The sequence below is a fragment of the Cariama cristata genome, unplaced genomic scaffold (assembly GCF_000690535.1).
Source record: "Cariama cristata isolate BGI_N322 unplaced genomic scaffold, ASM69053v1 scaffold31184, whole genome shotgun sequence".
NCBI classification, from domain to species: Eukaryota; Metazoa; Chordata; class Aves; order Cariamiformes; family Cariamidae; genus Cariama; species Cariama cristata.
Window position 1 is genome coordinate 61381 of NW_009615230.1, and position 12067 is coordinate 73447.

A 12067-nucleotide genomic window follows, 5' to 3' on the forward strand; every position below is an offset into this window, starting at 1 on the left:
CATTTGAGCACAGATGCTTATAGTGCGCAGGCAAAGGATGCGCTCAGTCATCGCAAATGAGGGCAGCCTGCTGGAAAGGCAGCTATAGGGGCAGTGTCAGGAAGGAGGGGAGATAAATCTGCCGAGTTGTCATCCAATAGCCAGTGAAGTGAAAAAGTTTCATATGGTGACATTTGTATGACGGTACAGCTATGCTTTCCCAAGGAGTCGTTGGTTCAGAGGGTGACACATGAGTTCAGACATCTAGCTGGAGTATTAAAAGACGTCTGTGAAATCTGGAGATGATAAGGGAACGTGCTCTTTCTTCTTTTTGCCTCCTTGTCTGATATTATTTTTTTCCTCAGGATTTGTCATTTGGTTTGCTGCTCCCTGCAGCAGACTTATACAAGCTGGTGCCCATGAGTTATGGTCCTGCCAGGAACTGTTATTTACACTTTATCAGGTTTTCTTTCTTCTTCTTCTTCTTCTTTTTTTTTTTTTAACTCAGCTGATCCTTGTAGCTGCCTCTGAAATGATCTTCCTGCAGAAGTATGGGTTCCATCACATGGGGAATTTCTGTATTTCTCAGCAGACCAAGACTATTGAAAAGCCTCATTGACCCTTTTATCTACTTTCTGCCCTCCCATTTCAGATGTTTGCACTAACCACACTTGCTGAAACAAAACTTTCTGCATGAAAGCTCCTGCAGGCTGTTCTCCCCTGTTTGCAGCAGTCTATATTGAGGTCTCATTTGAGCAGCCGAGAAACTCCCCTTCGCATAGGGTGGAGGGTACAGATTTGCCGTGACTCCTGATAGTTTCCCGGCAGAGGTGCAGGGGGACTGCAGGAGTTACTGTGCGGTGTCAGGGGATGCTGGGCATTTGCATGGGATGGTGAGGGCTTCCTCTGCACTGCAACCATTCCCATGTCCATAGAGGAGGTGGCATATGTGGTGTTTTGTGGGTGCATACACAGAGGGAGGAATTGCATCCATAACAGCACGGACACCTCTCCTCCTCCCCAGGGTCAGGCCGACTGAAACTCACGGTCCTTTCAGAAGACAGGCTCCAAATGAAATGGAAAGAAACTGAAGGGAACATCAACGGCTACAAAGTTCGGGTAAAGCCCATGGCAGGTACGTGCTAACGTGTCGGACGTCAGACCCGGCAGAGATTTGTGTATGAGTGAGGGACTGAGCTCCACTTTCGACTGGTGGAGAACAGGACTTAAGTAAGAGCATTATTTAGACCTTAAGGTGATAGAGATAAGGCAGAGGGAATCATCCACCATTTGTTCCGGTTTCAAGAGCTGATGACCTACATCAAAACTTTCCACTGGGCTGTACGTGCCGTACAGACAAGAAAACTTTCTGACCACCGTGATAGCAGTCCGTAGTGCCACGTCAGTACAGGCACCGTCCCACTATCACACACCCATGAGAGAGATGAAATTCAGCTCTCTTCGTGCTAGGGGAAAGGCTAAGGCAGGAAGAGTTGCTCATCAGGACTGGGTGAGAAAAAAAATGAGGAAAGGTTCATTCTCTGGCTCTTCTGTGGGAGTTCCCAGCTCTCCCTTCACCTGCAGAGACACGGGATGGGAAGTCCTTGACCCCATGTGTGTCATGGAGCAGCCCTACCCTGAGCAAGCTCCAGCTGTCCCCAACTTTGGATGCTGAACTTGGTAGTGTTGGAAGGATGCAATGTCCCTCAGTGGAGAGCAATGGTTGGAGGCAACCTTAGTCTTGGCTGGCATTTGTTTTTTTCAGTCACGGTCGCTTTCCCAGCAAACTGGAGAAGGGAGCTGCCAGGCAGGGGTGTGCGCAGCAGAGCTCTTGGGATCATTCACCAGCTTTTAGCTCAGCCCCCACCTGTTTCTCAAGCTGGGGCAGGAGGTTTCTCATTCCTTCCCTGTCCTGCTCCTCCCCGGGCCTCAGCTCAGCAGTGAGCAATGAGCATCCCAGGAATGCAGGGAATCCCCACTGGCACTCCTGGCACGTGCCTGAGGCTTTCCCTCTCTGTAGGCTGGGTAGCTCCGTCTCCAGCCTCAGGCGTGAGCACAGGGATGGTGGGGTCAGAAACACATTCATATCTATAATTTAAAGCTTGTAGACCTTTCTTAATCAGAGAATTTTAGGGAGCTAGCTTACCTCTCTTCCGTTGTTTTGTATAGCACAGAGACTGTGGTGCAGCATTGGCTCCATCTGCTAATGCTGTGCCAGTGCAGAAATGCCCCAGTTCCTGGCTGGTTGAGGCATCGTAGCCCCAGGACAGGTCCCACAGCCATGGGAAATGGCTGAAGCCATCTGGAGACACTGCCACCTCCAGAAATGAACTGTCTCCCCACAGAGGGCAACTGCCCTTGGAGAGGGATGGGGCTTGCAGGAACAGCACAGCAAGAGTGGCTGGGATAAGTAAGATGAGTCCCAAGTGCCAGTCAGGACCTCCAGAGACACCAGGCCACTTCCTCATGTTGTCACATACGACCTCAAGCACATCAGTTGGTTGGACGTTTTCATAAGCAGTACTCACCAGCAGCTGCCCAGGCGTTACCCTCTGAAGACTGGCTCTGCATCTCCTTGAGAAGTTGGTGAGAGTTGCACTAATGCTGGGTGGGAACTGGTTTTCCATTTGGGGCGTATATCAGACATTTAAAAAAAAACCCCAAACCCCTAAGATTTCTCAACTCTGGATTGGGAAAAAGAGTAAGAATGAGAGATCCAGAAAATTAAAAAAAGAAATAGGAGATGACTGAGGTCCCTAGGCAGACATTCCCTGCATTTCAGCTGTGCTTTTGCTACTGTCAGCTTACATTTAAGCTCTAACAGACTGAACTGTGGCTTCATCCCACCTCAGGGGACTCGGAGCAAGAAGTCATGCTGAAAACCAAGACTCCCAAAGCCACAGTGGGGGGGCTGAGCCCTACCAAGGAATACACGCTGCAGGTCTATGTGCTCAACGGCTCCCAGGAAGCCCTGTTTGCCAAAAGGAAATTTGTGAGTAAGTAGAGTGCTACGTTTTACCATTCAGAGAGCTCCTGAGGCTCTTGGAGATGTGGCTCCTCGGAGCTCATCCTCTGGCATGTGCCCTGTAGACCACACAGCAATTGTAGATCCTGTTGCTGTTTTGGTTGGAAGGTTAAAAAGTCGTGTGGTGAAGACGCAGGGGATGAGGGATGGACTGTGACTCACAGACCTGTCTAGAGTGACTCACTCTCTCTCTGGTTTTGGTCTTCCTACAGTAGAGGAATTAAAAAATGCATCCCAGACTAGAAATAACCGAAGAAACTCAGGAGCTGCATCAGGAAAGAATCTCACCTCTTTGGGGAACACAGCAGCTGAGCACAGTGGGGTGGCAGAGGCCACCCCACCACCCCTGAACACTGTCTTGGCACAGCCAGGTGGGTGCACTGACTGTCCTGGAGTCACCTTGGATTGATTTTGAGCCACGGCCTCTGCCGTGCTACCATGGTTGGAGCATTAAACACAGCTGTCCTTAAAACTACTCCCACCCTCTCCCTGCAGCCCCTACTTCATCAGGGACACTCATTCAGTGAGACATGATAGCCCTGTCTCATCTCTTGTGTGCAGTTCTTAACTATAAAAACACAGTACGCAACCTAAAAATATTTGCGTCTCATGCCAGCCAACCTGAAGAAGCACATCCATGCATTCCTGGGGCTGACAGGTATTCAAATTCAGCAGATACGGTCATATTTTTTCAACTGAGAGCGGATCCTGTGAGAACAAGCTGCTCCCTGAGCACTGGGGCTAAAGGTGCTTGATTTCCTAAGGTCCGTGTCCCAAGGTTGGCTGCAGACAGTCTATGAGAAGGTGTGAGCTCTCTCCTACGGCTGAGGACTGTATGTAACTGCATAGATTCTCAGGTGTCTGGCAACAAGGTTTGCATGAGTTCAAAAGGCAATTATACGTGTTTGTGGAAGAGAGATCCATCAGGGCCACTATACAAAAAGACTTGCACTAGCTCAGGGTGTTTCCAAGTCACAGATTGCTGAGGTCTGGAGAGTACAGTGGGTATCAGGTGCCATGGTATGTTTCCCCTGATTTATATTTTATAAACATTCATTATTTTTTCAAAGATAATGCAAAGGACAAACTGTTGATGTGCTCCACTACTAACATTATTAACTCACGAGTCCATGTGCAGCCCTCTCAGAGAGGCATGAACGAAGATGGTCTCCTTTATCTAGCTACCTATTTGCACAAAGCTTGTAGGACTTTTATATTCTGAGCTCCCTAGACCTCTGTCAAACGTGGCTTAAACCATCCGATGAGTGGAGATGTTGCACGGGGATAACACAGCTAGGGATAACGGGATTTTTCTCTTTGGAGCACAGCAAAGGACAGAGCTGAAAAGAAAAGGCAGAAGGGGATTCAGCCCAAGGGCTCAGGAGAAACAAGAAGAAACCAGCACAGTGTGGAGGCCAGCATGACAGAAGCAACACCAACAACCACAAAATTATCCCAGCGCACTCCTGCAAACTCGGAGCGCGAGTCTCTAGGAAAAGAAAAACCCACGAAGGATTCATTGAGGCGAGGTGAGAGGGGTTTCAAACAAGTCTTGCTCCTTCTTCCCTACTGTTTTCCCTAACGCTTGTTGAATACAAGCTTTCCATCCCACTCTCTGTCACCAATACTTTCAAGAGGACAGTGCTGCTGATAGTGCTTCCAATTGTTAGGTCATGCTTTGGGGAACTGCCAGGGATCACCGGAGAAATTTGGAGTTCTGTAGAACATCACAGATTTTAAGGCAAATTGGAGCTAGGCCAAAAATTCCTTCCAGATGATTTAATTTATTGATTTGCCACTATACTTTATCTGTGTTGCCACCTCCCTCTGCTTCTGACAGATCCATGTAAGAGTTCGTATTGTTCAACAGACCCCCCAGCCATGGACCTTTCCAAACCTTCAGAAGGGAAGAAGGGGATCAGTGATGTTCATTACCCAACCTGCTCCACCTTCTGGACTTGTCCTTCATGCTTCACAGATAATTGATGCATGATGATCCTTCAGATTCGTCAGTTGAAACCATGGCAGGGCAGATGGCTCACAGCACTGTTGAAATGTTGGGAATGGGATAGGCCACAGCATCCTCATTCGGTCCCTTGAGACCAGTAGGATTCCATGGCTGTGAAAAGAGATAGGAGAGTAACCTCTTTGAAACCCACTGAATCTTGATGGGATCGTCTATTTCCCGCCACCAACGATGGAAAATCTCCCATCTGAAAAAATATTCGAAGAAGATGCATTCCATCAGCAACATGCCCTATCTTATCTTCTGTTAAGCTGCAGTCTTGGGGTGGGGAGAAAGGCAGGGCTTGAGTATCTGTGATGCCAGCAGGTTTTTACGGAGAGATTGGATTTAATATAAAGCCACGAAATAATTAAAGCCCACAGGGGATCTTGTGATGGAATGGAATTAAGCAATCACCTGCAGTTCTTGGAGACTTAGGCTAGATAAAAGGGAAGCGCTGGGCTGGGGCTGAGATGTAGTGGAGCTGACAGCTTGCAGAGAGCAGTGTTTGGGTTAGGCGCACGCTTACTGGCAGCTTTAACCCATTCTTTGCAGAAATGCGGCTGCGCAGCACTCAGTTTCTTGGTACCGAGATGGGTTACCCTTAGCCACGTGGTTTTCCCAACTTGCTGGGATGTGTCAGACTGGCAGATGGTCCAATCCACCATCCAGACAGAGCCTTGCACTGCAGATTTGCTTTTTGTCTTAAAGCTGAAACAGGTTTTCCTCCTTTGCAATAGCTTCTCTCAATATCAAACCTTATTTCCTCCCCAGGTTCCCAGTTTCAGTGCGACACATCTGCAGTGACCGACATCGTCCTGCTTGTGGATGGATCCTGGAGCATTGGACGCAACAATTTCAAGCTCATTAAAGATTTTCTGAGCAACTTGATTTCCCCATTCAGTATTGCCCGAGACAAGATAAGAGTAGGTAGGACACTTCCCTGTTTCCTGACCTTGGGAAGTCCATGTTTGAAGGCCCAGTGATCTCTGTTCCTGTGGTTATGTGCTCCTCTGAGGCGTTTTTTATTCCTTTAAGGTGAGGTCCTACTTGCTGTTTTTGACAGCTTTTCCCATCTGGTAGCCGTTCCTGGCCTCTAGTGACTGTCAGCAATGGCTGCACAGCGAACAGAAGCAACGTCTTCTGGGCAGCACCAGGTCCGGCGTTGGTGCTGAGATGCATTTGGGATTTGCTGTGTACCTCTGACGAGGTGCTCAGCCTCCACAGCACTGCACAGACAGATGCGGTGGCGATGCTGCATTGGAGTTGCTTTGAGTTCAGCCAAGAACGGTGCTGCCTCCAGTTCTGAGTATCGCTAACGCCAGCGGGCAGCACTGCCCAGGCTGTGCATGAAGTCAGGATGGTGTAAATCCTTCCAACTCCTTGCAGCTGACTAGTTTGACCCCAATTAGCACTGAGACCTTATCAAATACTTCAGAGCACCACCGCAGGGGTAAGGACTGCTGTACCCCGTGGGACCTGAAGCATCACCTTGCTGCCTGCATGACAAGCACCATGCAGAGAAGTGGAGCTAGAAACCAAATCTGCTCACCCCTAATCCATTTCATTGTTTTGTGGCATCCTCCCATGGCAAGCCTGACATAACCTCCCCCAAACGGGTCTCCTCTTGAAGCTAACCCTGCCTTGCACGGTGCCGATAGCTCTTGTCTTCCCCAGGTCTATCCCAGTACAGCAGCGATCCCCGCACGGAGTGGGATCTGAGCACCTACTCTACGAGGGACCAGGTGCTGGAGGCCATGAAGAATTTGCGGTACAAGGGCGGCAACACCTTTACAGGTAACTCCATCTTGCAGATCTCTGCTAAATTATCTGTGCAGCTGCAAGGGGGGAAGCTGTTCCCATGGGATGACCTCTGTGGGGACCAAAGCTATGGGGGGCAGAGAAAAGAGTAAAGACGGGGGTTTGTCTGCAAAGCTGTAGCACAGCATCCATCTCTGCTCCACCCCAGGTCTGGCCCTGACCCATGTCCTGGAGAAGAATTTGAAACCAGACGCCGGTGCTCGACTGGAGGCTGAGAAGTTGGTAATCCTCCTGACTGATGGAAAATCCCAGGATGATGCTAACCTGGCTGCTCAGATGTTGAAAAACCTGGGCATAGAGATATTTGCCATTGGTAAGATCACAGCCATTGATAAGCTGTAGGACAAAGCCAAGCTACTTTTGATCTTCTTCAAACTGAAGGTTATGTTCCCCCAACTTTGATAGGAGCATCCTGACGCTTTAAAACTAAGATAATGGGTAAGACCTCATTACATTGTGGCTAAGACGAAAATTAACTCATTTATTCAGCACAGGCAGTGTCTTCAAAGGGGATTTTTTTTTTTGTTTAGAAAAAGCACTTGTTCACATGAGATGTTTCACACCTCCCATCCATAAAGACCTTTGCGAGCCTCAGAGACGTGTGCCATGAGAACAATATTCTCAGCTGTGGAATTAGTCAAGAGAACATTGTACTGGGGAGGGCAGGAGACCTCCTTTATAATCACTGCCTCTTGCAACTTTCCATTTCCCTGAATAATAACGTTATCTGCTCTTTGCTCTCTGGCAGCAATAATGAGACATAAAATGGCCTTGAGTAGCTCTGTCGATAACTAAACAAGTCTGCTAGACTAATACACAGGTAATAAAGTTACATAGAAAACTCAGCTAAAATTGCAATCTCCAAGACCTTAAGTGCTAATTTATGTTGGGAAGACACAAGCAAGGGTTTATTGCATAGGGTTATGTGACTAAGTGGCTGGCACTGTGATTTCTTTCATGGACTGAGTGAAGCTGCTGAGCCTCTGCAGCAGAACAGGCTAACATCTGTCTGCCTGATACACTCGGAGATCTGTTCCCGGCTGGGGCCTTTGCCTTTCCTCTCTCATTAGAGGAAGATCACATTGTTTAGTCCTTAGACATCAGGACCTGAGTATTAATGTCAATAGCACCTGGGCCCTCACTGCAAGAGCAAGGGGGAAGGAGGCCAGCAAAGCTGTTAAGGTAATGGTCTTGGACTTGAGAAACCAGGTGGGATCCCCATCTGGCAATGGTACTGCTTGGGCAATGCTAGGGTGACATTGACCCTAGCACTGGGAAGCAAAATAAGTTGTATGCTGTGGGGCTTGGTCTGCAGAGGGTTCATGAATATATGGAGCAGGATAGGGATGGAGGATGCTCTGTGACGGTGATGTTCTTCTAAATAAAGGGTCTGCATTTTGCTCATCCCTGACACTCTTGAAATGCAATGTGATGTTCTGATGAACAACAGACTCTCTGTGGGGAGTGCTGGCACCTCCTAAATGTAAAATTGTTGTTTATTCATTCACTTATTCCCCTGTTTATGCCAACTGCCTCTTAGGGTGAAAAGTATCTGCCTTCCTGGTAGCAAAGCCTGCAAGTGATGAGGAGGCAGGAGAACAGAAGAAGGATTCACTAGACTGTCTCCAGACCACAAAAGACCTTCTGAGCCCACAGAGCTGAAAACTGCTGTTGCTGCAGGAAAGCCCAAGGCCATTCTCAGATCCCACCACCCCACTGGAATGACTGGGAGGCTCTGCTTGGAGAGCAGGATGACAGTGGACCCATCCTGCCCCTGAGCAAACAACACAGAAGCAGGAGGCAGAATCTGCTCCTCTCTGGGGAGTTTTTCTCAGTCTCGTTCTCTGCTCTGGTTGCAGGGGTGAAGAACGCGGACGAGGCAGAGCTGAAGCAGGTGGCCTCAGAGCCGCTGGAGCTCACCGTGTACAACGTACTGGATTTCCCACTGCTGAGCTCTCTGGTTGGCAGGCTCACCCGGGTCCTGTGCACCAGGATCAAAGAGAAGAGCAACAAGGAAAACACAGGTGAAGAGAAACCTCCTCAGTGAGGGCTGAGCTTCTTTCTGCTCACCATCCACCTTCCTTGTCATCAGGATTGACCCTTTCTCATAGTTTTCCCTCCATGAGCTCCACCATCCTGTCAGCATCACCTAAGTCTTCTCCTCCGGTGCTGATCTCCTTGCCAGCCCTCTTGCTGCCTGACATCCTTGCCACATCAGTATGTTGGCCAGTCTCTCCTGTCATTGTTGTCTTCTACGTGACCCTCTGGATGCAGTTCTCTTACTCCACTGCAGTCTCCCTGCCATCTCTAACAAGTCACAGAGAGACGTTACCTGTAGATGTTTCCATTCTGATGCTCTTGGTTCAGTTATCTGCTTTTGGCCTGTGAGCCAGTACAGGCAACAGCCATTCCTACCAGGGGTTTCGTTAACTCTTGATGGATATAATCACCTAAGGATAATAACTACCATTCTAGGAAAGAGGGGACTTCTTTTCCCTCTTCCATTGTCACATGGTGTGATAAATCTGTTGTAACCATCTCCTACTCTGAGTTTCTTCCAACTAAGAGGAGGCAGAAAAAGCAAAAGAGCTAATTTGAGAATATATCAGGGAGACTGTACGGAGGAAATGTGGAGGTAGGAAGAGGAAATGATAAAACACCCTAACACTTTTTTTTTTTCTCTCCACACTTTACTTTAAATGCTGGATCTCCAAGGCATTTGTAAGTTAAAACCAAACAGCCTATTTCTTTCCTTTGCTGGAGAGCAGCATGTATGATGAACAAGAGAGTGAAGAACTAGTCCAGATGTTAGCTTAGATCCTCAGGAGAAATATCGTGTACATATTTCCATCTCTCTCTGCTCTAAAATATTGGCCTGAGGAGAATGGGAAAGTCTAACTTTCAAGAATACTTTTATTTGAATACTCTGGAGATTCATGTGAATAAATTGATCCATCCTTATTAATTTGTACTTGTTTGATATAAGGTGCAGATTAAGCTGAAGAAAGATAAGCTGCTCAAAAAAGAAACCAAAATAACTTGTTCATTTTGACAAATTTTCGTGATCGAGGAAAGGTGGGTCATCTTTTGGATACATGCAAAAATGCAGATTTGTGTTGAAAAAATATTCTCAACACCCAACAAAATATACAGCCTGTTCTCTATGGGGTATTTATGTTCTCTGTATACTCAGTTTTAAAATATTTATTTCAGAGCAGTTTGGAACAGTTTCTACACTCTATAGGGAAGGAGACTGTAAGTTGATTTGAAAAATGTCACTCATACTTATGAGCTGGAAAGTACATTTGGCATGAGCAGTCTGAATATTAGAAAGTAACTGTGTTTTTAATTCCTAGGCAGCACTGTGAAAGATATCCCTGTGAGCACAGGTCCCCAGCTCAGCCCAACTGACCTTAAAATATCAGCTGTGACCTCTAAGAGCATGCACTTGACCTGGAGTCCCCCTCTGAGACCACCAAAGAAATATCGGATTGTGTATTATCCATCGAAGGGTGGTATCCCCAAAGAGGTGAGAGACCTTTCTCTGGACATCTGAGACAGAAGTATCTTCCAGATTGTGGCTGGGAATTTAAGTAGACTTGAGTAGACAAAAAGTTGAGGGTAGAGGTACAGTTCTTGTGGGTCATCAGCTAAAGCCAGAGGCTAAATTAAATGCACAATGAGTCTACATGTGCTCAGCTGATAGGATGACAAGATAGAAGAGGAAATGGGATAAATATAATCTTGTTAGAAATACTGCAAGCCATGCCGATGCCAATTTTTCTCTTATGCAGTGTTGTCCCCTCCCTAAAGCATCTGTTTTGACTCAAAGAGGACACTCAGATACACAGAGCTGTTGAAGGGTGTTCATCTGTGATGGATGCAACTTCAAAAAGCAAATCCAAATTGTTGATGGTTTTCCATTGATTTTCGTGAGAGCACTATTAGATTCTTGTGCTTGGTGTGTGCACAGATCCCAACCTTAGAGGACAGGAATGCTCACCGCCTCTTACCGCTCTGCCTGGGGAGATGCTAGCTGACACAACATTCAGAGGGCAACTGGCCTTCGAGTTTCTGGGCACAGATCTGCCACAAAGAAGCCACACTTGCTAGGGAAGGCCACTTCAGCCATTCCTTTGCTAAAGGGTGGCTACCACCTCCCTGTCCTGACAGCCCTCCTTTGTGCTTTCAGGTGGTTTTAGACGGAGCAGTCTCCTCTTTGCGGCTCTCCAATTTGACCTCGGACACGGAGTATCTGGTGTCGGTGTTTCCTGTGTATGACACAGCTGTTGGAGATGGGCTGAGAGGTGTCACCTCCACATGTAGGTCGTGAGTAGAGAGAATTATGCCGGTGCATGGTTACGATAGGTGAACAAAGCTCCTTCTTTGTGACCATCTCAGACTGGAACATGACATTTTATTTTTCGCCCTTCCTCAAGTTCAGTCTGTCTACAGCTATCTCCATCTGTGGAGATGTTCAGAACTTGACCAGACAAGACCCTGGGCAGCCCACTCTTTGAGCAGCACGTTGGACCACAGATCTTTGAGGATCCGTTTCCACCTATGTCGTTCTATAAAGGAGACCACTGACATGGCATTCACACACCATGTTAGATATATCTTGCAACCCCTTGCTGCCCTTTTATCCTTGGGCTCCAAGTGAATTAAACCTCTTCTCTGTAAGGTCCCTGCTCCACTGTGTTAGATGTGAGGTAGATGTCCACCAGCTTCCAGTAGCTGTTGCAAAGCCAGGTTTCCTCTGAGGTTTGAGCTGTCGCAGACCTTATACACTGAAGATACCTTTCTGCCTTGTTTTTCCCTTCAGTGCCTTTGTCTTCCCCTCGCTCCCTGCGCGTCTCTGAGCTGAGTCACAACAGTATCAGGCTGAGCTGGAAGGCAGCCCAGGGAGCCACGCAGTACCTGGTGCTCTGCTCGGCAGCTCCCAATGGAGCAGAGGACTATACGACGGAGGTAGAGTTTACGAGAATAATGATAATATTGTTTTTCCTCTGCCTGGGCTGAGTTTAGTTCTGGTTCTAACGTTTGTGAATGGTATCATGTGTTTTAAAAAAAAAACCAAAACGTGTCAGCATTATTGCCAGCAACATCGTTCATGGAAGATTTTTTTTTTATGGTGTATCTCAAAGTGATTTATAACTGTGAGGGTTTCACGTGGGAAATCAAGGCATAGGGAGAGAACCGACTGCCTCATGGGGCCCTGGAAACCCAGGCACTGA

The 12067-nt window shown here is 47.6% G+C and overlaps 1 protein-coding gene across 1 annotated transcript in view; it reads left to right on the forward strand.

Annotated features, from left to right (window-relative positions):
* Positions 1 to 11852, forward strand: part of COL20A1 (collagen, type XX, alpha 1) — a 13366-nt gene extending 1514 nt beyond the window's left edge. The window contains exons 2-12 of the mRNA XM_009699741.1: positions 1004 to 1114; positions 2832 to 2975; positions 3217 to 3375; positions 4333 to 4533; positions 5784 to 5939; positions 6687 to 6806; positions 6979 to 7143; positions 8690 to 8854; positions 10187 to 10359; positions 11023 to 11152; positions 11656 to 11852. Of these exons, the coding sequence (XP_009698043.1) occupies positions 1004 to 1114; positions 2832 to 2975; positions 3217 to 3375; positions 4333 to 4533; positions 5784 to 5939; positions 6687 to 6806; positions 6979 to 7143; positions 8690 to 8854; positions 10187 to 10359; positions 11023 to 11152; positions 11656 to 11852 (1721 nt within the window). The remainder of the gene's footprint in view (positions 1 to 1003; positions 1115 to 2831; positions 2976 to 3216; positions 3376 to 4332; positions 4534 to 5783; positions 5940 to 6686; positions 6807 to 6978; positions 7144 to 8689; positions 8855 to 10186; positions 10360 to 11022; positions 11153 to 11655) is intronic.
* The last annotated feature ends 215 nt before the right edge of the window (positions 11853 to 12067 follow it).